General features: G+C 39.8%; 1 protein-coding gene across 2 annotated transcripts; it reads right to left on the bottom strand.

Annotated features, from left to right (window-relative positions):
- Nucleotides 1–26438, bottom strand: agbl2.L (AGBL carboxypeptidase 2 L homeolog). 2 transcript variants are annotated; one of them, XM_018257422.2, is made up of 21 exons: nt 26298–26438; nt 24905–24971; nt 24489–24552; nt 22364–22483; nt 20748–20936; nt 19372–19479; nt 18756–18897; nt 16925–17707; nt 16465–16624; nt 14431–14557; nt 14139–14239; nt 13327–13457; nt 11718–11784; nt 10089–10190; nt 9284–9370; nt 7749–7821; nt 7584–7670; nt 5858–6070; nt 4704–4755; nt 4309–4445; nt 1–572 (listed from the first exon to the last, which is right to left on the bottom strand). In XM_018257422.2, exons 2-21 carry the CDS (start codon nt 24938–24940, stop codon nt 436–438), a joined length of 2916 nt encoding a protein of 971 aa, XP_018112911.1. In that variant the 5' UTR covers nt 24941–24971; nt 26298–26438; the 3' UTR covers nt 1–435. The 2 variants fall into 2 exon arrangements, with proteins under 2 accessions (XP_018112911.1, XP_018112913.1); XM_018257424.2 differs by having other exon boundaries at nt 26274–26355.
- Nucleotides 26439–26449: the final 11 nt, after the last annotated feature.

Raw genomic sequence — 26449 nt, 5'->3', positions numbered from 1 at the left:
TACAGCATTTCTAGCCTTATTCTATTTTAGACTTTTCTTCCCCTTTAAGTTCTGATAAAACTGTACAGGGATTGGATGGGTGAAGTAGGGGCTTCCCCTCCAGCCTATCCAATCCCAATGCAGCTTCACCGGGACTTAACTTAAGCGACCAATGAGGTCTGAATAGGAGAAAAATCATGCAGCAGGGGGGCCCGGCTAATCAAGTAAGTGAAGCATGGTCAGCCCCCTTAAGAGCCAAAATTTATGGGGGACCCTGGCAAGCAATTTTTAAAAATTTTGGGTGGTCTTTTTTTTTTTTTTTTTACTTAGAGGGTCCAGAAAATGTTGCCGTACAGGGCTCGTTATTCCTGACGGCGGCCCTGAGCCCATTGTGTAGCAGGAATAAGTCACATGATCAATCTACAGCCATTATTCTTGGATCCACAGCAGCACTTGTCACTTGATCGTGTATCTTCCACTTATATCTTCTGAAGAGGTCGGGAAATAGGGTTCCGAACTGGACACCCCAGGAAATCTCCTTAAAGAGTCGCTCATGTCTTTTTTTGGTTTTGGTAGAAAGCCGTCAAAATATTCTGTTAAGTGGGGAAAAAAATGGTGGAGCTGTTAACTCTTTGTGTCTGCAAATGTTTTATGCAAAGGTGAGTAAAGGGCAGTGAAATCGCATGACACTGTCACAAAACAAGGAAGTAAAAAATGTTTTCCCCTTCCCACCTCTAATTTGCTTATGCAAATTCTATTTTAGACTTTACTTCCCCTTTAAGTTCTGGTAAAGCTGTACAGGGATTGTTTTGTGACAGTCATGGATTTCCCTCCAGCCCCTAATTAGCATATGCAAATTAGGATTCGGTTCGGCCGTACAGAAGGATTCGGGCGAATCCAAATCCTGCTGAAAAAGCCCAAATATCGAACCGATTTCTGTATTGGGTGCATCCCTAATACAGATGGAGCAGATCAGACTGCACCAGAGCAGCACCGGAGCCACACAAACGCCTCCATTCCAGACCCCACGTATTTGCATATGCAAATTAGGTTTCGGTTCGGTATTCAGCCGAATCTTTCGGAAAGGATTCAGGGGTTCACCCCGAATCCAAAATAGTGGATTTGGTACGTCCCTAATCTGTATGGCACATTTCCACAAACTTTGGCTCTGGAACTATCCTTCCTATGGATCATCCACCTCGTCTCAGCCAGAACCAGATCAGGGCTGGTGTAACTAGGACTCTCCTGCACTCTCCAACAGTATTAATCTAGTGGTATTTAGCACATTACCTACCTCACCCCTTGTACTACCCAGAGGTTGGGGGGCTGTAAAATATGAATGCAAGGAGACACTTTTCTCCAAAATAGAGAAAACACCGAGTTCTGAGGCAGTTCATTCATTTTCTCGAGGCTCCCACTAAGATTGGGCATTGCAGCCTTAATGACCATTAGGGTAAGGTTTAGCCTTAAAGGAGAATACAACCCTTTAATAAATAAACCCATACCCCCCACCCCACAAAGACCCTCCCCTCCCTCCTCCCACAGCCTAACTGCCCCCTCGGGAAATGCTCCTACCTTTATACTTACCCCTTGGCACTGTTTCTGGTATCGGAGTTCACACAGCCATCTTCCGGGTCTTTGGCAATTTTCGTGAGTTTCGTTGCATGCGCTGTTGTCACAAACTGACAAATTGCTCCAACTGTGCATGCGCCGACATACTGATCTCCCACTCAGCTTGCCAAAGACCTGGAAGGTGGCTGTGTGGAACTCTGATGCCAGAAACGGCGCTGAGGGACAAGTATAAAGTATGGGGCATTTCCCCAGGGGGGGGCATGGTAGGCTGGGGGGAGGGAGGGGGTATGGGTTTATTTCATAAAAGGGTTGAATTCTCCTTTAAGGCCAATAAGAGTGAGATTTGGGGTGAATATTGATTTGTTTTCCCATTCTTGGAACTATCCCAGATGATGTACCCTTAAAAGGAGAAGCAAACCCAAAAGTTAAAATAAACCCTACCCCCCTACCCTACATAGACCTCCCTCCCTCCCCCCCCGCCTAAGTGTTACACAGGGCAAATGCCCTAAAGTTTTTACTTACTCCTCGGTGCAGATTCAGGCATCGGAGTTCATGGACGCCATCTTCAGCCGCTTCAGTAATCTTCGGAATGAGACCAACGCTTCTGCAAATTTCGGCGCAAGCACAGTTGTCGCAAAACAGAAAATTTCTCCACTGCGCATGCGCTGCTCCAACAGTCTCATTCCAAAGATTACCAAAGAGAAGAAGATGGCACCCGTGAACTCCGCTGGACAGAATCTGCACGGAGGGGTAAGTAAAGGCTTAGGGGCATTTGCCCGGGGTAGGCTTAGGCTGGGGGGGGGAAGAGGGAGGGGTGTCTATGTAGGGTTGGGGGGTAGAGGTTTTTTAACTTTTGGGTTCGCTTCTCCTTTAATGGGTGATACTCTGGATCAACATGTCTGTAGAGCACTCAAAGAGCAGTCCTCCAGGCAGATAAGTTAAAAAAACAGGTGTCTATTGAAGTACAAACATAAGTTACAGCCTTTCATGTTCTCACTACACTTAGAAGCACATTTATCAAGGGTCGAATTTCGAATTCATGTGAGTTTTTTTTAAAAACTCACATGAACTCGAAAATTCGACCAATTGAAATTCATTATTAAAATCTAATTTTTTAAAATCTGATCTAGAATCGACCCGAGAATTTCTCTGAAAAAAACTTGAATGTCAGGAAGGCTGCAAACAACTCAAAATTGATCCCTGGACCTCTCCCATTGACTTTAACAGTAATTTGGCAGGTTTTAGGTGGCGAATAGTCGAACTTAAGTTCAGAGTATGATAAATCACGAAAATTTAATTTGAATTTTTTTAAAAAGCTTGAATCAAATTTGAATAATTCCTAGTCAAATTTGACAGTTTTGATAAAAAAAAAGAATTGAAAATTTTAATTTCAAATTTTCAATTCAATCCTTAATAAATCTGCCCCTTAGAGGCACATTTATCAAAGATTGAATCTCGAATTCATGCAAGTAGTTTTTAAAAACTCCCCTAAATTCAACCAATCGAAACTTATAAAAAAAAATTAAATTTTATAAACTCAGATGAATGGAATCGGCCCGTAAACTCGAATCGAATTCAATTTGAATTTTAAAACCCCTTTTAAACAGCAATTCGGCAGGTTTAAGGTGCCGATTAGTCGAATTCGAGTTCTTAAGGGGCCAGAGCATGATAAATCTCGAAATTCAAATTCGTATTCAAATTAAAACTCAAATCGAGTTTGGATAATTCACAATTTGAATTTGAGAGTTTTGAGCGAAAAAAAATCGAAAATTTGAATTAGAATTTTCAATTCTACCCTTAAAGGGCATGTGAAGGCAACAAAATAAAATCAAATTTTTACTTTCTTTAATGAAAAAGAAACCTATCTCCAATATACTTTAATTAAAAATGTGTACTGTTTTTATAAGAAACCTGACTGTATGCAGTGAAATTCTCCCTTCATTTACTGCTGTGGATAGGAATTGTCAGACGGCCCCTAACTGCTCTGCAGGGAAACAATCATACTTATGAACAGCAGGGGGAGCTCCGCCTTACTTCCCAGCCATGCAGAACTCAAGCAGCTTTGTTTGTTTCCCTGTAGAGCAGTCGGCGACTGTGTAGAGATTTGTATTGGATTTTATTTTGCCTTTACATCCCCTTTACTGTTTCCAACTCCAGCTGCAGGGACAAAGATCATGGAGCCAGATTTAAACGGATAAACTGGGATTCTATTTGGAGGATTATTTTGCTGCAGCCACTGGTTCTGCAGAGTTGGAGAAAGTTTGTATTAAACAATACAAAAACTATAAAATCCACATTAGATTACATGACAACACAGGACCCAGTGCAGTCTGTATATTCTGATTATTAATCAGTCTTGTTGTATCGGCTTCTGGCAGATATTATTTGACTTGTGCTGTTTTGATCATTTAAGACAATCCCTAAGCAGCCCAGACCACACTGAGCATGTGCACAGTCTTGGTCTTGCAAAGATGTATAACAAAGTTACAAGATGGTGACCCCCTGTGGGCAACTTTGAAAGCATAAATCATTTGTTTGATTAGGCTTGTGGTGCAGTAAGTTCATGTTTATGTTTAGTATACAAAATACAGCATTTCAAGCCTTATTCTATTTTAGACTTTACTTTCCCTTTAATAAATCTGCCCCTTAATCATAGTAGAAAGCACGAAACGTGTAAGGCTGTAACGTCCGTTTGTATTTCAATAAACACCTGCTTTCTAGCTTATCTGCCTGGAGACTCGGCACTATCTGTCCTACCTGTAGAGACCAAAGTGATAAGAGGCTCCTGCCGTGGTTTGTTTCGTCGGTGCATCTCTGGGCTGAGGCTCAAATGTAAATCCAATGGGACGACGGAGCCATCGAAGAGCTTCTGTTTTTCTCCGCCAAGTCCAAAACTGCAGAGTTGGTACATCAGTTAGAACCTCACACCTTTAGTTAGAAATACTTAGAACATTCTGAATGTAAAACAAAGACATCACTGTTTTTGTTTTATGGATGAAAAAGGAGACCAATATACAGGGGTGTAACTACAGAAAAACAGACCCTGGGTAGGGGGAACCTCAGATGGTTTTGCCGTGGGGCCCGGTAACTTTTAGTTATACCATTGTCTTATATTTGTAAGTTTTAATATGTGGTCATAATATTTCTCTTACCTATATGGCTTCATCCCTGCAGAAGGCAAGCCTCGCTTAACAATGGATTTTTCTGGGGAAGAGACAAGGGATGAATATACAGAGCAAATTATAATCAATTCTCTTTATTATGTTGTCACATAAACAGATACAGTAGATGTTAAAAGAGAAGAGTTATGCTTTCATTACATTAGTAGTTTGTTAAAAGGGCGGTTTGCCTTTAAGTTAACTTTTAGTTTGTTATAGATTGGCCAGTTCCAAACAACTTTTAATTGGTCTTCATTTTTTTTTTTTTTTATAGTCACTTGCTTTCTTCTTCTGACTCTTCCCAGTTTTCAAATGGGGGTCACTGACCCCATCTAAAAAACAAATGTTCTGTAAGACTAAAAATGTATTGTTATTTCTACTTTTTATTATTCATCTTTCTATTCAGTCCCTCTCCTATTCATATTCCACCTATGACTAAGGGATTTACTCCCGAAACGCGTTAGGTTTTGCAGCAGCAACCCCAATAAACCCTTTCCAGAAGTGCCGTCTGCTGGTTTTGATTCTGTTGGAAGTTAGCAGTGGGGACACTGCTTGACGGAGCACCTGGTTGGTTGAACGCGGTGAGCAGTAGCGGTCCCTTTTTCTTCGTTCCCTATTCATATTCCTGTCTCTTATTCAAATAACACCGATATCATTCTTAGCCTTATTCTTTGCAAAGATTTACTTGTTCTTTAAGTTTTCATCTGCCAAATGGAAGCTTCCACTCCTACATATTAATAATAATATGGAGAGTATAGAGTGTACCCACTAGGGATGCACCTAATCCAGGATTCGGTTCGGGATTCGGCCTTTTTCAGCAGGATTCGGATTCGGCCAAATCCTTCTGCCTGGCCGAACCGAATCTGAATTTGCATATGCAAATTAGGGGTGGGGAGACATGGTTGCTAGGGGAATTTGGACCCTAGCAACTCTATTGCTAAAATTGCAAACTGGAGAGTTGCTGAATAACTAAGCTAAATAACTCCAAAACCACAAATAATACAAAATGAAAACCAATTACAAATTGTCTCAGAATATCCCTCTCTACATCATGCTAAAAGTTAATTTAACCCCTTTAATATAGGTGTCTCACGCTTTACACTAAATTGAAGGAAACATAGAGTGTCAGCTGTTGCACATCCACTTACCTCTTTTCAAAACATGGTCGGCAACTGGCTGCTGATCACTGTTCTGGAAGGGAAGAGGGTGCTGCTTCAGTGAGGCAATGCCTCTGGTAACGGGAGGTAAGGTGGATTGCTGAATAACGGTTATAATTAGCGGCAGACGGTTCCCACTGGCACTTGGACGGGACCTTATTGTCATTTGACGGTGACAAACATGATCGAGATCTGTGAAGTCTCCTGTGGAAAAAAGATTTACACATTCTGCTTATAGTAACGGAAGGGAAGTCTCAGACCACTTGTAAATTACCTTTACCGGTATTTATTTTTAATTACATTTTTTAGTTCTGCACCACTCCAGTTTAGCATTTAAAACATGTGTCTGACCCTAGGCAGCGTTTTTGTTTTTAGCCTACGATTAAGTGCCTAAAGGCATGAAACACGTAAGGCTATGTATTAATTTAATTTGTGGCCTTAAAGGGATTCTGTAATGATTTATGGTGTCTTTTTGTTTCTAAATGACACTATTTACACTGCAAATAATTCACTCTACAATATAAAATGTCATTCCTGAACCAGCAAGTGTATTTTTTAGTTGTAATATTGGTGTGTAGGGGCATCTCAGGTCATTTTGCCTGGTCATGTGCTTTCAGAAAGAGCCAGCACTTTAGGCTGGAACTGCTTTCTGGCAGGCTGTTGTATCTCTTACTCAATGTAACTGAATGTGTCTCAGTGGGACCTAGATTTTACTATTGAGTGTTGTTCTTAGATCTACCAGGCAGCTATCTGGTTACCTTCCCACTGTTCTGTTGTTTGGCTGCTGGGGGGTGAAAGGGAGGGGGTGATATCACTTCAACTTGCAGTAAAGAGTGACTGAAGTTTATCAGAGCACAAGTCACATGACTGGAGCAGCTGGGAAACTGACAATATGTCTAGCCCCATGTCAGATTTCAAAATTGAATATAAAAAAAATCTGTTTGCTCTTTTGAGAAACGGATTTCAGTGCAGAATTCTGCTAGAGCAGCACTATTAACTGATGTGTTTTAAAAAAAAAAAAAACATGACAGTATCCCTTTAATAGTGATCAAATTGTGCTAAGTCCACGCCGGATACTGCCACTTTTCAGAACGATTTAATTAAACTGGAAAACTGGGCAGCAAACTGTCAAAAGTGGTTCTGTGTTACAAAGTTGCAATTTAGTAGACATAATAGTATTAGTTATACACCAAATGGCAGTATGTTGGAGGGTATCCTTTATTGATAAGGATGTGGAGATTTTTGTGGATGACAAGCTGTGTAACTCTAGGCTTGAAGTGCTTGAACGGCTTGTATTTGTAAAATTCGAAATTTAATTATGGGGGAACTTCTCCTTTGCCATTACACGTATGGGATCTATTATCCAGAAACCAGAAAGCGCTGAATTACGGAAAGGCCGTCTCCCATAGACTCCATTATATTCAAATAATCCAAATTTTAAAAAATTATTTCCTTTTACTCTGTAACAATAAAACAGTAGCTTGTAATTTATCCCAACTAAGATATAATTAATCCTTATTGGAGGCAAAACCAGCCTATTGGGTTTATTTAATGTTTACATGATTTTCTAATAGACTTAAGGCAGCAACATCCAAATTATGGAAAGATCCATTATTCGGAAAACCTTGGGTCCCAAGCATTCTGGATAACAGGAACCATACCTGTGCCTGCAATGTATACCCGCCCAGGGCAGTAAGATATTGGAGATTTTACTCACCAAAGTAGGAGGTTGGGAGACTGTTGATCATCTGAGTCTTCATGGAGACAGAGTCTGGTTTACGTGAATAAGACATGGATGGCCTCTCTATAAGTAACAACAAATCAATGAGATTCAATGGTTGTATTAGGAGAGAAGTCATTTTAAACGTATAGAAAGCCTTGCCTGTTGGAGCTGCAGTTGTTGGACTCTCTTCAGGTGGCACGGCCTGAGATACCAAATCCTCCTGAAACTTCATCTGTTAAAATCAGATCAAGCTTGGGTGAGTACACAAAAAAGGAAGATGCAAAGGCAAAGATTAAACAAAAGAAATTGGAATTTCTCTTGGATACCACATATTGGTGCTGGTTAATGGAACAGTAACAGCAAAAAAATGTATTTGTTTTAAAGGAATGGCAATAGAATGCATTGTTGCCCTGCATTGGTAAAACAGGTTTGTTTGCTTCAGAAGCACTACTATAGTTTATGCCATGGGGCAGCCATTCAAGCATAGGATACACAGTAGATAACAGATAAGTACTACTATAGTTTATATAAACAAGCTGCTGTGTAGCCACAGATACTTTCTGAATTATCCCATTGTATACTACAGAGCTTATCTGTTAACTGCTGTGTATCCTGTGCCTTTTCCTCCTTTTTCAGCATTGAATGGCTGCCCCCATGGCTACACAGCAGCTTGTTTATATAAACTATAGTAGTACTTATCTGTTATCTACTGTGTATCCTGTGCTTGAATTGCTGCCCCCATGGCTACACAGCAGCTTGTTTATATAAACTATAGTAGTACTTATCTGTTATCTACTGTGTATCCTGTGCTTGAATGGCTGCCACCATGACTACACAGCAGCTTGTTTATATAAACTATAGTAGTACTTATCTGTTATCTACTGTGTATCCTGTGCTTGAATGGCTGCCCCCATGGCTACACAGCAGCTTGTTTATATAAACTATAGTTGTGCTTCTGAAGCAAACACACCAGTTTTACCAGTGCAGCACAACAGTACTTTAAAACACTTTAATTTTTTTGTTGTTACTGTTCCTTTTAAGGACTTTATAAAAATATATAAGGTATATACACATTTACCGGACAGTGACCTTTAAAGTTCCAATGCATAGACAAGGAATGGGGAAACACCTGGGTGTCTCTCCATTGTCTTAGAGCTGCTGTCTTGTACAAAAACCACACTATGAGCCAAAACTTCACTTCAGTCATTTATTGTCCTTTAAATAGGTTCATGCTTATGGCAATAAATGATGAGCCCAGGGCCAGCCTTCTCCTGAGAAGGAGAGGGCCTGGGCTGCAACTTGGCCTGACCTTACCCTATGGCCTGTTTTTATGTTGACATGTCTATGCCCAAGAAGATTGCAGTCAGGCAATAGGTAAACAGTTTAGGAAGCAGCCCCCTAAGCTTGATCATAACCTGTACAGACGGAAGCCATAACTCTATACCAGAAGAGTGCTAAACACAATTCAGCAAATTAACAACAGCCTGTGCAGATATCACAAAGCTATGAAGTGTGCCTGCGTGCGTGCGTGTTGAGTGAACATCCCCATAAAGGTGCTCATAGCCTATACAGAGTGAAATTAAAAAAAAAAATGATGCCAGCACAGGTGCCCTCTAATACTGAACACACTTCTGCAGGAGTTGCCCCCAAGTGTACTAAAAGATTCCATATAGCAGCTTAGCTATTCCCTTTACCTTAGCAACCTTCCGTTCCTTCTTACTCTTTCCAGAAGTTTTAGTGAGTTCATTTCTGGCAATTTGAGCGACTGGTTCGGAAACCTCCTACAAGTATAAAAGATTGCACCTTGTAATCTTACAATGACTTATATTTATTTGTTTATATTTGTTATATTCAAAAAGCATGAGATGGAACTCGGGTTCTTGGATCACTGTACTGACTGAAAATAAATATTGCCCTTTATATATAGCTAGACTACCACTTGGGATTGGTAATCCTAGCTGTATCCCAAGCAGTACGTAATAATGGATCCCCAGAAGCCAGAATATTTACCTTTATAAAAGTGCAATGGAATAATAACTTTTAATAAAACATTCCTAATCCTTTCATGCCGCTTTTAGAAATATTGTGGAATGTGTGTGTAGCATGAGCAAAGGAACACCATGTTGAAGTTGTAATGTGGATAATTTATGTTGCAGCCAAATATTTCAGAGCACTCATATAGTTGAAGTCTTACTGGTAGATCTCCCTGCATGAGGGTGCAGCTGAGCACACACACAGTTCTTGTAACCCCTGGGCCTCCTGTTGGGCTTCACTGGTCTAAATAAAGCCCAGTGCTCATGTAATAAGGCAGTTTAGGCAGGGGTGCTTCGCCAATGAGGCAAGTTGAGGCTGTTGCCTCAGGCGGCAGCGCCCCACTAGGTACCAGGGGCAGCTCCTGGTACTTTAAGAGCGAATTTCCGGGGGAGGGGGAGCAGCAACTGCTGCTGCCTCAGGCGGCGGAGGGGCCAGGATAGCCCCTGAGTTTAGGGTTCAACTTACCGCACCATCATGTAGCTTTTGTTTTCGCCTGGCGCTGCGCTTTTGGTACGAGCTGTTCCTCTCCTTTCTCGATCGGAGGCGCCTCTTTTTCTTCTGATAAAACTAGTGAAAAGGTATTATTTTAGTATTGGCTAGTTAGTGAAACACATTTATCCTAGACTAGACAGATTAATTTCACTTAAATGCACTTCGGACAGATATTGGTCAATCAGACAGTCCTGAGCGCCCGATACAGATGCCAAATTATTCTGGAGGGGCAGAGGCAGCAGCTGGTACTGCCCATATAATGGCTGACTTTAGTTAGTTATATCTATCACAGAGAGTGACCTAATACAACCTAGTACAGGTATGGGACCTGTTATCCAGAATGCTCAGGACCTGGGGTTTTCCGGATAACAGATCTTTCCGTAGTTTGGGTCTTCATGGCTTAAGTCTACTAGAAATTCATTTAAACATTAAATAAACCCAATAGGCTGGTTTTGCTTCCAAAAAGGATTAATTATATCTTAGTTGGGATCAAGTACAAGCTACTGTTTTATTGTTACAGAAAAAAAGGAAATCATTTTTAAAAATTTGGATTATTTGGATAAAATGGAGTCTATGGGAGACAGCCATTCCGTAATTCGGAGCTTTCTGGATATCGGGTTTCCGGATAAGGGATCCTATTCCTGTACAATAGTACAATAAGGATTACTGACTATGAATACTAAGGGGCAAATTTACTTAAGGTCGAATATCGAGGGTTAATTAACCCTCGATATTCGACTGTCGAAGTTAAATCCTTTGACTTCGAATATCGAAGTCGAAGGATTTAGCGCTAATCGTCGATTCGAAGGATTTTAATCCATCGATCGAACGATTTTTGTTCGACCAAAAAAAGCTAGCAAAGCCTATGGGGACCTTCCCCATAGACTAACATTGACTTCGGTAGCTTTTAGGCGGCGAACTAGGGGGTCAAAGTTTTTTCTTAAAGAGACAGTACTTCGACTATCGAATGGTCGAATAGTCGAACGATTTTTAGTTTGAATCATTTGATTCAAAGTCGTAGTCGAAGGTCGAAGTAGCCAAAAAAAACATTCGAAATTCAACGTTTTTTTTTCCTCTATTCCTTCACTCGAGCTAAGTAAATGGTCCCCTAACCATAGGGCAGGCCAGATAAGGTAGCAAAATACCACCAGGATTTGGCTTGACTATCGTGGAAGGGTTTTTCCTCCTACTAAAATTTCCATTTTCAATTGTAACTGCCATACTGCTTGTACAGGGTGTTTAAAAAAGCCAGTTCTACCTAATATGTATACATAAAAACATTCAGGAATGGAATTTATAAGTAAGCTTATCAATAAGGATTCCCTCATGACTTACCGTATGTTAAGAAAAAAAGCTATTTAGTGTATGTATTCCCATGGCACAAGAATAACCAGTTAGTCATTAGTATCAGCCATGTTTGAGGAACACTTTGATCCAACATGACTATGTATCCCTAGCCACAGCCCTTGCCTACCTGAAATCCTGCCTGTTTTTGAGTAAGTACAGGCCTCTTTAGGGGGTCAATGAATCTTAATTGTCCCAACTGAAGTAAAATTGAATGAATGATGAATGGGTTCCTTTCTGTGACTTGCTGAAACTCACCTTTTCTGCAATGTCCACTAAATGGGCTGGCAGACCATCTGACTCTGAGCTATTGGATCCGCTGGTGCTGTGTTAATAAGATAATGTATTTGTAAAAAGCAACAAATAAAAAATAGGAAAGGAGATTTTACAAGGATCGCCCTAGGCCCAGGCCTAGGTGGCCTTTCCATAAATCCGGGCCTGGGTGTCAGATGAATGATCCAATATATTTTATAGGGGGGCTCCTTTTGCCTAGAACATGTATTAGAGCTCACTCTATTAAAATCACCAGACAAGGGGGCAAATTCCCTAAGCGGCGCAAATTCGCTAGCGATTGCATGGCCCACTTCGCAACACTTCGCCAGGTGTAAATTCGCTAGGACAACGGTAATTCACTAAAATGCGAAGTTGCAGTCAGGGTGCCAAACGCTGGCGAAGTTGCCTTAGTGTTACTTCGGCAAGCAAAGCGAAGTTGCGCTAGCGTTGGCTAATTTGCATACAGTGGGAAGTGAAAGTTGAACGGATATTTATGTTGCAGCAAATACATTATATTACACAAGGCCAGGGAACCTTAATAAAATAAAGTTGTTATAATGCCCTACACATGAGCCCAGTGTATAGTTTATGTTCCATATGTTAGGAAATGTAGGGAGGAAACTGGGTACCCAAAAAAAAATGACAGTCTTTTGCAGAATATAATCCTGAAAAAAGTAAAAGACGCCAGTGTTTTTTGGGACTCTCTTCAACTCTTCAAAACAAAAAATTGAGGAAGTACTATGCACTCCATTGCACTTCGCCTGGTCTGAGGTGGCGAAGGCAAATCTGGCGCAAGAGGTAACGTTCAGTAAAATCTGCATCTTACTGAATTTGCGGAGTTACGTCTGTTCGTCTTGCATTAGAGTGCGAAGCAATGCTAGCGTCTATCTCCTTCGATAGCAAAGTGACGCCTGCGCCAGTTAGGGAATCGGCGAAGTTCCGAAATGATGTCATGCTGGCGAATATTCGCTAGCGTTACTCACTTCGCCCTTTAGGGAATCTGCCCCATCATGTCTCTCTACATGCAGAATTTGTGCAAAAGGCAGCTATTTTGTTAGATTTTGTTTGTACTGGAATCAGTTATTTGAGTGAGCTCTAATTCATCTGCTAGGAAAGGAAGCCCCCCTATAAGATATATTGGATCATTCATCTGACACCCAACTGCTGCATGAAGACATAATGAAGAGAAATAGATGCTGACAGAGGAATAGTGAATATAAACTTGATTATTTTAGAAACAATTCAGAATTTTTAATTGATTGTATTTAGAAATTTAAGGAAGCTTATAATAGATTTTCATTTTTGTGATAGTTCCCCTTTAACTAATTGTGAAATGATCATTACTGTGTGTGAGGGGTCAGGCATAAAGTATTTACTATGAGCACAACAACTTACTGTGCACTGCTGTCAAGGTGTTCCCCGAGGCCCTCGCCCCTATAATTTCTGTGGGACCCAATTATATGGCTGAATTGAATTTTAAAGGAAACAACATCACTTCTACCTTTCTCTGGCAGTCGGCTACACAGCGACTCACCAACATTGGCTTGTGTATTACTAAAGAAAACACTAAAACTAAACTAAAGGGAACACTCACCTGGATTCCAGGTCAGATAAGGAAATATCACTTAATGTGAAATCAGAATCCAGGTCACGTCCAAGCTGTTTCATCTTCTTTCTGATATCTTCTTGCACTAACCTTTGTAGTTCAGACAAGCACATCTTGAACTGCAGGAGAGACAATGAGACCCTGATGACAGACTGGATCATTTGAAGAGACCATGAAGTCAGATACTAATATAGAAATACAATTGAATTATTTTAGATGACACTTAGGGGCACATTTACTAATGGTCAAATATCGAGGGCATCGCCTGATTTCTTTGCCGGCCGCCCCTAGGCCGCGCGGTCTGACCAGGCGGCCGTGCGGTCCTAGCACCCGCCTACACTTCCCATTCCCAGCGCGCCGGCGAAAAAACGCAGGCGCAGCTGGTGTAATTGAATGGGGACGCACACGTCCCCATAATGTGGCTGGGCGGCATGCTGCCCCTATTTTTTGCCGCCCTAGGCCCGGGCCTATGTGGCCTTGCCACAAATCCGGGCCTGATCGAGGGTTAATTAACCCTCGATATTCGACCCTCAAAGTAAAATCCTTAGCTTAGAAAACTTATGGGGAGACAGTACTTCGACTATCGAATGGTCGAATAGTCGAACGATTTTTATTACGAATCAAAGTCGTAGTCGAAGGTCGAAGTAGCCTATTCGAAACTCTAAGTTTTTTTACTTCGAATCCTTCACTCGAGCTTAGTAAATGTGCCCCTTAGTGCAGGCCCCAATTACTAGTGATGTATCACCAGGGCAGTTGCACAAGGCAAATCCAGTATTATTATTGAGATTCTAAATCCTTACCTTAGAACTGTCAGGATCACAGTAATCGAGTAATGTGTCACAAAAATGATGCCCCATTGATTTTAGGTCCTGTGTCGTGAAATGTGTGTCTTTTCTGTTCCCTAAAAAAAAAAAGCATATATTAAATGATTACAATAATAAAAACCCCAAATAGACCAGTCAATGTATAAATCAGGACTATAAAAACAACTGGCCATTCCAAACAGCTGTATATATGGATATGATCAACCCCCTGGGATGCTTCAAGAGTAGGAAAAGAAATGTATAGGGATATGAGAAATTTTGCACTCACCAAGTGTAGATCCACCAAATGTTGACTCCATGGTGTAGCTATTTTGGATACCCTGTTTCCACATATCAATTCGACCTGTTCCTTCTTTACTTTTCTGCACTTTAAACTTACAGCCCTTAAATAGAAACTAGAGGAAAAGATGCTTTCAGAATCTCTAATCTGCAGGACAAATATACCCTCTCAGCAGGCTTTAAGGGTTATAGCACACCTTCCGCCTGCTAAAATGAAAAATCACCTGTGGCAATGCACTCGCGGCGCTTCGATTTCTGAAGTTGCCGGAAGCGCTGCGAGTGCATTGCCGCAGGCGATTTTTCATTTTAGCAAGCGGAAGGCAGTTCGGAAAACGCATCAGTTAATAGTGATGCTCCAGCATAGTTCTGCACTGAAATCCATTTCTCAAGAGAGTGAACACATTTTTTAAATTTCATTTTAAAATCTGACATGGTGATAGACATATTGTCAGTTTCCCAGCTGCCCCCAGTCATGTGACTTGTGTTCTGATAAACTTCAGTCACTCTTTACTGCAAGTTGGAGTGAGTTCACCCCCTCCCTTCCCCCACAGCAGCCTAACAACAAAACAATGGAAGGTAACCACATAACACAAGATAACAGCTGCCTGGTAGATCTAAGAACAACACTCAATAGTAAAATCCAGGTCCCACTGCGACACATTGTTACATTGAGTAGGAGAAACAACAGCCTGCCAGAAAGCAGTTCCATCCTAAAGTGCTGGCTCTTTCTGAAAGCACATGACCAGGCAAAATGACCTGAGATGCACCTACACACCAATATTACAACTAAAAAAAATACACTTGCTGGTTCAGGAATGAAATTTTATATTGTAGAGTGAATTATTTGCAGTGTTAACAGTGAGATTAAGAAATAAAAATTACATCATAAAAACCTTGACAGAATCCCTTTACGTTAACTATTTGTATGTTATAGAATGGCTGATTCTAAATAACTTTTCAATTGGGTTTCATTATTTATTTTTTTATAGTTTTTGAATTATTTGCCTTCTTCATCTGACATCCAGACATCCAATAAGGTCTTTGGAAAATAACAGCATTGACTGTTGATGCAGTCCAGGTATTCATACACCTGCATAGACCTACAATAGGTTCCAATCCTTCACTCAAGAGCTAAATGGTTGAATCAGACCAATATGTGTATGGCCAAGTCAAGAAAAGGATATAACTTTATCAAAGTTACAAAAAAATCGATCAATTGATACATTTAGTTGATACATTTCTTATCTTTGTCCCTGCTGAGCAGAATCCCTGGGTTTCATTACAGGCAGCTGTAATTGATACAATAGTTGCTGATACTCCAGAGATGCTGCTGAGAAATGTATCAACTAAGGGGCAGATTTACATAGGGTCGAATATCGAGGGTTAATTAACCCTTGATATTCGACTGCCGAATGTAAATCCTTTGACTTCGAATATCGAAGTCGAAGGATTTACCGCAAATAGTTCGATCGAACGAAAAATCGAACGATCGAACGATTAAATCCTTTGAATCGTTCGATTCGAAGGATTTTAATCCATCGATCAAACGATTTTTTTTCGACCTAAAAATTGTTAGAAAGCCTATGGGGACCTTCGAATTCGAATGGTCGAAAAGTCAAACGATTTTTAGTTCGAATTCGAAGTCATAGTCGAAGGTCGAAGGTCGAAGTAGCCAATTCGATGGTCGAGGTAGCAAAATAATCATTCGAAATTCGAAGTTTTTTTTATTCTATTCCTTTTTTCAATTACTTTCCTTTTTTTTTTTTTTAACACTGTTTTAAGTAAATGGTCCCCCTAAATGTTGCAAAATTGTAACAGTTCAGAATCTGCACCTGAATTACTGAGCTGCCAGACTAAAATACCAGAGACAGGGACATTCAACTTAGATTTTGGAAAAACAGTGTTAAAAAAAAAAAAAGGAAAGTAATTGAAAAAAGTCTTTATTTCTGGTGAACTATCTGAAAACAAGTGTTTGGAAGGTGAACAACCCCTTTAAATACACATTTCTCAGAAGCCCAATTACCTTGTCAGGTGCATTCTTACTAAGCATCAGGGGGAAAATCCTCTCGTGCAGTTTTGTGTCTGGATGACCCTTGTTATTGCAGCCGTACATGAAGACATTGTTTTTCCGACTGTGCCCATGAAAATCACAATAGAGGATAATTTCTCGCTCAGCAAGAAGCCTGATGGACAGGAGGAAGAGTAAAACTGTATTCACTTGAACTGTTATTTACCTTTGCCATTGTAAATTAAGGGAGAGAACCAAAACAACCACAAGCCGGTCATGCTTGGATTGATTCTCATGTGAGCCAATTCTTCAGCAGAGGAATGGTAGAATTATGTGGTGGCCTCATTAGATCACCTGTTTCATTGGATCAGATGTTGGATTATTCAAAATAAAAAGCCATCAAGAACCCCACACTCAGAGCCATGGCCATGCAGAGATGCATAAACAACTGCACCTCTGCTCAGCTGTTTCTTACCTTTTCACCATAGAACGAGTATACCAGATACAGGGGAAAGCATCTTTTAACATGCTTTTATAGTTCCTATTTAGATCTCTTCCAGACACAGAACAGCGATAGTTCCCAACAATGACCCCGTCGGGATTGAGCATTGGCACAACTTTGAAGATAAAAGTATCCCGGAGAACCTGGGCATCTGGGGAATCGCTTAGGATGAAATCCAAGAAGCCTTTCATCATCCATGACCCGTTGGTCTCTCCTGGGTGCACTCTGGCAGTCACCACTACGGCTTTCTTTTTGGCACTGGTTGTGAGGTTTGTGGAGGGGGAAGTGATGGTGAGCAGGTAAACACTGTTGCCGGCTAAACTCTTACACAAAGTGCGCAGTTTGCAGTAATGTGACAATGCAGGGTCACCAATCATGCTCTTCAAATCTCTTTGTAAGTCGGAATACGTGTACGGATAGCAATGAGCAAAATAGCAAATGTCGTCATCGTGTGGGAATTCAAACGTCCATGTTAGGCAGTACAAAGAGCAACCATCCTGGGACCTGGTGTTCTTATAGTATTTAATGTCTTTACCATCTCTTCTCCATCCTATGCCTTTGTGCACGGCATCCTGCTGAGAGTAGAGCAAAGGCTTCATGCCTGCATTGTACAGGCTATTGCTTTTCATCAGATTCGTAATAGTGAACCGGTACGGGACACCTTTCCTTGTGTTTTTCACTTGAAAATAGAACCACTGAGTGTGTTTGCTGGTGTACAGGTCAGTGCGTAGGGTCAGCTCATACTCATGCATGCCACTGTGTGAAGATTAAAACACACAAGAAATTACTGAAAGTAGCTGCCAGGCCCAGGCAAGCCACAAGCCAATGCACCATAGGATCAGATATGTCTGATTTTTAAATTTTTAACAAAACTAATGTTATAGATAATAAATTTCTGTGCGGAACTCTGAAAGCAGGAGCTTCTATAAAAGTATCAATTTTATCTCTATTTTCCGCACCTCCTTACACATCATCATTGCCAAAAAAAAAGAGAACTGGAGGAAAATGGATGTGCAGACAACTCCATTAATAAATTGTACAAAGAAGAGAACTAACAGAAGAGTTATATTGTGTCGCACCATCCATATCCTGTGATTATAGTGTAATATCAGAAAGAGAGTAAATTAAAAAATATATTTCACGGTGAAAATTTTTGTTAATTTGTATTAAACATGTTTGTCATTCATGTAATCAAATGTTGATGATAATTCATGAAATAAATAAATATAAAGTGCTTCCAGTGAATTAAGTGCCCTGTAGTAATTCATTTCAATTGGGTTTCATTATTTATTTATTTTTATAAACTTAGATAGTTCATGTTGAGCAACGATCATGTCTAAAACTTAGAATTGTTTTTTTTTTTAGAATTGTTATAGTACATGATTGTTGCTCAACATGAACTATCTAAGTGGTTATTGAAATGAATTAATACAGGGCACTGATTTATTTAATGAATTAACATCAAAATTTGATTACATGAATGACACACACATGTTTGATACAATTAATTTTATTGCAATTGATGCACAATGAATTTTTTCTGAGCGTCACAACAACAATTTTTCACCAAGAAATATATTTATTAATTTTCTTTCTTTCTGATATTACACTATAATGGTGCGACACAATATGATCTGAACTATCACAATCTGATAGTTCTCTTCTTTGTATCTTCTATAAAAGTAATCAATAAAGCCTCTAACAATTTCTGGACACTGAATTGGGCAATTCTCATTTAGGAAGAAGGCTATTAATCTTCTGATGTATTCCTTTCGCTGACTTGCCAATAATACCAGCTACTCACACTTTGATTGCTCTCTGGAGGTTTCCACTTTCAAACCGAGATTCAAACTGCAGGTCGTTGTTAGACTGTGCATTGCGGTTCGTTCTGTTTGAAAACTTGCGCCCACCAGTCCGTGAGGCCTTAAAGTAAGACCCCTTATGAGCTGCAATGAGATATTATAAAGTATTACATAAAACTTTATGATTTCCCATAAAAAGGTAAGAAGGCGCACACTCAGTATCAAATCAGAGTGCTGATCGTATCGGAGGCTGCCCAACAGGCCTTTACTTACTTAATTTTTCATTTTTGTGCCCCTGATGAAGACCTGTTCACAGTCGAAACACATAGGGTAAATTATTATGATTTTGTAACTTTTTCTTTTGTAAATAAACCTTTTCCTTTTAAGAGTGTGTGATCCAACTTTGCATTTTTTATGATTTCCCACACCTTGCTACCCTTTTGTTATTGTTTGGGAAGCAGATAATATGCCATTATTCCAAGACCAGAAGAGAAATTCAACCTCCAAATCACAAATCAGTGGAAACACAGTGGTGGTGCATTCTGCACTGCACAGAATTCAGGTATAGTGCAACAAAAATCAGTTGCATTTCTCTGTCTATTATACAGTATGCATTACCTGGACTGATTTCATATACCACAGTCCCTGTTCCTTCTGAAACAACTGGAGGCTTTGACTCACTTCCTGTGGGCTTGTAAAAGATTTCTGGATCTGGTGGATTCCACTCTATGGACAAACATAAGAAGGACATAAAGTGGACTGCATGTCATGTATTACATAAAATAAACAGCAATATATAAAAATGAATCCATTAACTTTTCTTCCCATTAATGGTATTACAAACTGGATACATACAAACATGGGGAATGAACGGGGCAGGCATTTCTGCTTTTCCAATAAAGTGCATCACTGCATGCTAAAAGCAAACTCCAGGGAAAAAAAAAAACACCCCGAAATTAAACGATAATGAAAGATACACCATAATATATGTCTAAGCAACTATCCAATATACATTAAAATGTTTCATTACAGTTATTGTAAATGTAATTGCTGCACTAATTTTCAGTCCCTTGTTATTCTCTGCACCCTGTCTGGACTATTTGTACCATGGAAACAACGTAGGATCAGTCAGCTCTCTTCCAGCCAAGATTCTATTTCCCCACAATGTATAGTCTGTAATTTCCTTTCTTTGCAGGTCTGCTATTTTCTGAGTATCTGCACAATGGTAAGTAGCTATTATTTTTAATCAAGTGCTGGAACACCAAAGGCAACCCTTAATTAGCTCCAAATTATCACTATAACACAATAGGGACGGCACACTCACATTACAAGCATTATGTGTGGTCCCTAGTGTGTTATATTTCCTTAGTATTTTGTTTAAAGGGGTGGTTCACCTTTAAGTTAACTTTTTGTAAGTTATAGAATGGCTAATTCTAAGCAACTCAATTGGTCTTCATTATTTATTTTATTAGCTTTTTTATTATTTGCCTTCTTCTACAGACTTTTTCCAGATTTAAAATTGGGCTCACTGACACCATCTAAGAACAAATGCTCTGTAAGGCTACAAATGTATTGTAATTGCTACTTTTTATTACTCATCTTTCTATTCAGGCCTCTCCTATTCATATTCCAGTCTCTTATTCAAATCCATGCATGGTTGCTAGGGGAATTTGGACCCTAGCCACTAGATAATAAAAAATTAAAACCAATTGCAAATTGTTTTAGAATATCACTCTCTAAGTCATATTAAAAGTTAACTTAAAGTTGAACAGCCCCTTAAAGTGTCTGTATAAGACTGAGAACTATGGTATACATCTATGTCTGGTTTTAAACAAGTCACACAAAAGATTCCCTGACAACTTTCATCTAGATGAACTGAATGTTTATTAGAACAAAGAGTTGGTGGACTTGGTAGTTATTTTTTTCAGTTTTAACTACCACAGAAATAACACTTCATTTGTTTTAATCAGAATATCTGTTTATTTAACAGCTACCAATGTGGCTGATGTCTTCCTTGATGACTTCGCATTCACTTGGCCACCGTGGTTGTTGCCAGCAGCCATCTTGACTGCAACTGCTAAACAGATCTTTAGGTTCTCTGAGTCGTGGGATGACTTTGCCTTCCTGATCTTCAAAAACAAGTTGCCTGCTCTTAAAGACAGGGTTGTCCAGCAATAGCGAATCTAACAAAAACAAATGGTTGAGATATTACTACATATACTATAAACATGTGAATAAGAGTACTCTGGTGGAATGCAGCCTAACCACTGCCTGTCTGCCGCAGACTGCACAGTCTACTGAGATGTATATACTAAGGGGCCCATTTTCTTAGCTCGAGTGAAGGAAAAGAATAAAAAAAACTTCGAATTTCGAATGATTTTTTTGGCTACTTCGACCATCGAATTGGCTACTTCGACCTTCGACTACGAATCAAACGATTCTAACTAAAAATCGTTCGAATTTTCAACCATTCAAAAGTCGAAGCACTGTCTTTTTAAAAAAAACTTTGACCCCCCTAGTTCGCCACCTAAAACCTACCAAGGTGCCATGTTAGCCTATGGGGAAGGTCCCCATATTCTTTTTAATGTTTTTTTGGTCGAAGAAAAATCGTTCGATTAAAATCCTTCGAATCGAACGATTTTTAGTTTGATCTAACTATTTGCGGTAAATCCTTCGACTTCGATATTCGAAGCTGCCAATGTCGGTCCTTTAGACCAATTCGGCATCTTATCTGCCCGTGTATGGGGCGTTCCAACGGGTCTCCCCGTTCGATATCAGGCCAAAAATCGGCCAGATATTGATCGGGCGGGTTTGATTTTTCTTGGCAATCGTTGACTGCACTGGCTGGTTGATGGGGTCCTCGTCCTATAGTGCCCATTTCCTTTGTTTTAAGGGCCAAACGATCAGATTAACCTGATATTGCCCTGCCTTTTGTGGGCATATCGGATTAAGATCTGCTCATTTAGCGACTTTGCCAAACGAGCGGATCTTATAGTGTATGGCCACTTTTATGAACACACATGAGCTGACCAAGTCATCCAATATTACCACTCTGGATGTATCCAAAAAAAAAAGAGAAAAACAAAATCAATGGTTGGTTGATGATTCCTGCTAATGACCAAGTCAACCAGGAAGTGTGTAAAAAAAGATAGATGGACAGATAGATAGATAGATAGATAGACATTAGTGAGGCAGACATTAGTGCAGAAGAAGTAGGCAGAATAACACGTTCAATTTGGTGGTCTTTACGGGAAGGCCATCTCCCATAGACTCCATTTTAATCAAATAATTCAAAATTTTAAAAATGATTTCCTTTATCTCTGTAAAATTAAATACTACCTTGTACTTGGTCCCAAGTAAGATATAATTAATCCTTATTGGAGGTGAGACTCTTGGGTTTCTTTAATGTTTAAATGATTTTTTAGTACACTTAAAGTATGGAGATCCAAATTATGAAAAGATCTCTTATCCGGAAAACCCTAGGTCCCAAGCATTCTGGATAATAGATCCCATACCTGTATATTGTCTCTTTAAGAAGGGACCTGAGTATAAAACCCAATGCAGATGTGTGTTGGTAATCATGCCACTATGAGCTGTACGTCACACTTACATATTAGCTTTTTCTGATCCTCCTGTGAAGACGGCAAATCAGAATCACTGTCTGTGGCCTCTTGCTGCAGTCTGCAGCGTCTTTGGACTGACAATTTAAATTCTTCTCTAGGTTCCAGACCTGAAAGAATAAAGAATCGTATCTGTTATATTTTGTTATTTATCCATAAAACACATCTACAGCTTGCATGTAATTTATCCTAACAACACAACAATAGTGAATCAGTCTGGAGATAGGGAGGCACATTTATTAAAGGTCGAATTTCAAGTCATGTTTTGTTTTTTGTTTTTTTTAAACTCTACAAAATTTGAATATGCTCGAAATTTGACTGGGGGTTATTTATAAAAAAAAACAAAAAAAAAACAAATATCTAAAACTCTGACTCATTTTACCAACTCGATAATTCACAAATCAAATTTGAGAGTATTCACTATAAAAAAAAATATCGAAAATTCTAATTATATTTTCAATTCAACCCTTAAAGGGGTTGTTCACCTTCCAAACACTTTTTTTCAGTTGAGTTGTTTTCAGATTGTTCACCAGAATTAAAGATTCTGGTATCTTAAAGGAGAAGGAAAGGTTAAAACTAAGTAAGCCTTATCAGAAAGGTCCATTTAAATATACCAGTAAATCCCCAAAGTAATGTTGCTCTGAGTCCCCTGTCAAAAGAAACACTGCATTTCTTTCCTTCTATTGTGTACACATGGGCTTCTGTATCAGACTTCCTGTTTTCATCTTAAACCTCATTGCCCTGGGCAAGAGCATGCTCAGTTTGCTCCTCTTCCCCCGCCCCCCCCTTCTCTACTGTAATCTGAGCCCAGAGCAGGGAGAGACTCAGGCAGGAAGTGATGTCACACCACATTAATACTGCAGCTCCTATCCTAAACAAACAGAGAGTTTCTAGAGCTTTTTACTCAGGTATGGTAAAATATTCTACAGAATAAATATAGCATTCTAGCTTGCACTATTGCAGCTAATCTATTGGCAATAAAATGCCTCCGTAGCTTTCCTTCTCCTTTAAGTCTAGCAGCTCAGTGATCCAGGAGCATCAAAACTGTTACAATTTGCTACATTTCTCAGCAGTATCTATGGAATATTAGTGACTTTTGTATCAATCCTAACAGCTTGCCTTTAATGAAACCCAGGGATTCTACTCAGCAGGGACAAAGATAAGAAATGTATCAACTAAATGTATCAATGTCCCAGAGCTGCTCTAGAAGGTCAAAAATTTAACTTTACACTTCAATATTAGGAAACGGTCGCAAATAGAAAGTGATTGAAAAAATTCTTTATTTCTGGAAAACTGTCTGAAACAGACTGAACTGAAAAAAAGTGTTTGAAGGTGAACCCCTTTAGTAAATCTGCTTAAAGGGGTTGTTCACCTTTGAGTTATCTTAAAGTATGATGTAGAGCAGCAGTCCCTAACCTTTTTTTTACCCGTTAGCCATATTCAAATGTGAAAAGAGTTGGGGAGCAACACAAGCATACAAAAAAGTCCCTGGGGTGCCAAATAAGGGTTGTGTTTGGTTATTTGGCAGCCTACAGGAGGTTCTATTTGGCAGTACACCTGTTTTTATACAACCAAAACTTGCCTCCAAGCCTGAGTTTCAAAAATAAGCTCCTGCTTTGAGGCCACTGAGAGCAACATCCAAGGGGTTGGTGAGCAACATGTTGCTCGCGAGCTACGGGTTAGGGATCACTGGTGATATTCTGAGGCAATTGGTTTTCACTGTTTATTATTTGTGGTTTTTAAGTTATTTAAGTTTTCATTCGGCAGCTTTCCATTTTGCAGGTTTAGCAATCTGGTTGATAGGGTCCCAAATACCTTAGCAACCATGTATTGATTTGAATAGGAGACTGGAATGTGAAGAGGAGAGGCCTGAATAGAAAGCTAGGTAATAAAAAGTAGCAATAGCAATAATTGTGTGGCTTTACAGGGCATTTGTTTTTAGGTGGGGTCAGTGATCCCCATTTGAAAGCTGGAAAGAGTCAGAAGAAGAAGAAGAAGAAGGCAAATCATTTAAAAACTATAGAAAATACATAACGAAGACCAATTGCAAAGTTGCTTAGAATTCTTTAACATACTAAAAGTTAACTCAGAGGTGAACCACCCCTTTAATCTTACCTCTAAAATAGCCATAATACTGCAGATGATGGCGCATAAAATTTTCGTATGGGTCTGTAAGGACCTAGGGAAAAAAACATAAAGGTTAAAATATGAATAGTTTTTATGTAAAGCCTTGTGTTTTAATTTGTCCAGGCAAATTAGCAAATTCTGCCATGTCGAATATCATGAATGTCCAGTTTTCATAGAATAAACAGAGAATACAATAGGAATAAGGGAATGTTCATTCATAAACACTGGGCAGATTTACAACTGGGCAGCAACCCAATCAGATATTTGTTTTAATTGTTCTACCTGCAGCTGGATAAAGAAAGTGTATCACTGACTGGTTGCAATGACTTACTGTCCAGGAGAAAATGTGCCCATTGTTTCATCATCTATTTTAGTGCATACATTCATTTAGTTTATCTGCATACCTCTTGTTTTAAGTCTGTGCTCAGAGCAGGACACATGGTGGAGACGTCCCATCTATCTGTGGGCAACCTTAAAAAAATGTACATGAAATATATTTTTTAAAGGGGCAGTAAGAATAGTAGTAGTAGAACAGCTTAAATTTGTTGCAGTACATGGAACACCATTTATTGTTTAAAGGGGAGGGTATTTTAGTAGCCTGATGAGGGGTATTTATATCTGAGTGATAGTGAGCCCCAGTGAAGAACACTTGTGTCTGAGTAATACTGCACCCCAGTTGGGGCACACAAAGCTACTGGGGACAAATCACTTCTTCTGCGGGTGAATAATCTGCCGAACTGCCTCCCTGCCGGCTACAATCGAAATCGCCAGGAGGATCGCACTCGGAGTGCTTCGTTTTCTGAAGTCGCGACACGAGGAAACTTAGGGCGTCTTCGGAAAACGAAGCGATCCGAGTGCCATCCTGCCAGCGATTTAAAATGTAGCTGGTCGACTAATCTTCCCCAGTAGCTTAGGGGCAGATTTATCAAGGGTCGAATTTCGAAGTGGAAAATACTTTGAAATTCGACCATCGAATAGAATCCTCCGACATTCGAATTCGGAGGATTTTATTCATCGTACAATCATATTCCGATCGTACGATTTTCCTTCGAAACCCAAAAACGTAGAAATATGGTGAAGTATTGAAGTCAAAGTTTTTTTTAAAGAGACAGTACTTCGATTATGGAATGGTCGAATAGTCGAATAGTTGAATCGAAGTCAAAGTAAATTCGAAGTCATAGTATCCTATTCGATGGTCGAAGTATCCAAAAAATTACTTAGAATTTCAAATTTTTTTACTTCGAAAATTCCCTCGAATTCACTTCAACCCTTGATAAATCTGCCCCTTAGTGTGCCCCTGCCCTGATGAACACCTGTATCTGATTAATACTGCCCCCCAGTAAGAGACACTCATCTGATTAATACTGACCCCCAGTGAGGGACACGGGTACCTAAGAAATACTCATCTTTCTGTTGAGGCCTCTCCTATTCACATTCCAGTCTCTTATTAAAATCAGTGCATGGTTGCTAGGTTACTTTGGACCCTAGCAACCAGATTGCTGATATCACAACCTGGAGAGCTGCTGAATAAAAAGCTAAATAACTCAAACACCACAAATAATAAATGAAATCCAATTGCAAATTGACTCAAAATATCACTCTCTACATCATATTAAAAGTTAATTTAAAGGAGAACCACCCCTTTATTGAGGAGCATTTATATCTGACCCCCCAGTAGGAAGAGACAAAATCCTCTGTGAGGGACACTTGTACCTGAGTGATATTACATCCCAGTGAGGGTCACACATAGACACAATATATTATATATCATACCCTCCTCCTTTGTCCTGCTCTCACCTGGCAGCTCTGTCTGTGGTCCCAGCGCTCCATGGAATCTCCGCCCACAAACTTTCCCCGTTGCCGGGTAACCAGGATCACGTGCCCTTGCAGGACTTCCGCCGGGGAATGCTTTCTCCTTGAAGCCGCGACCCGCTCACGTGACGTCTCAC

This window comes from Xenopus laevis, chromosome 4L (assembly GCF_017654675.1).
Source record: "Xenopus laevis strain J_2021 chromosome 4L, Xenopus_laevis_v10.1, whole genome shotgun sequence".
NCBI classification, from domain to species: Eukaryota; Metazoa; Chordata; class Amphibia; order Anura; family Pipidae; genus Xenopus; species Xenopus laevis.
Note: the sequence above shows the minus strand (reverse complement) of the source record. Positions and strands in the feature narration are given on the sequence as shown.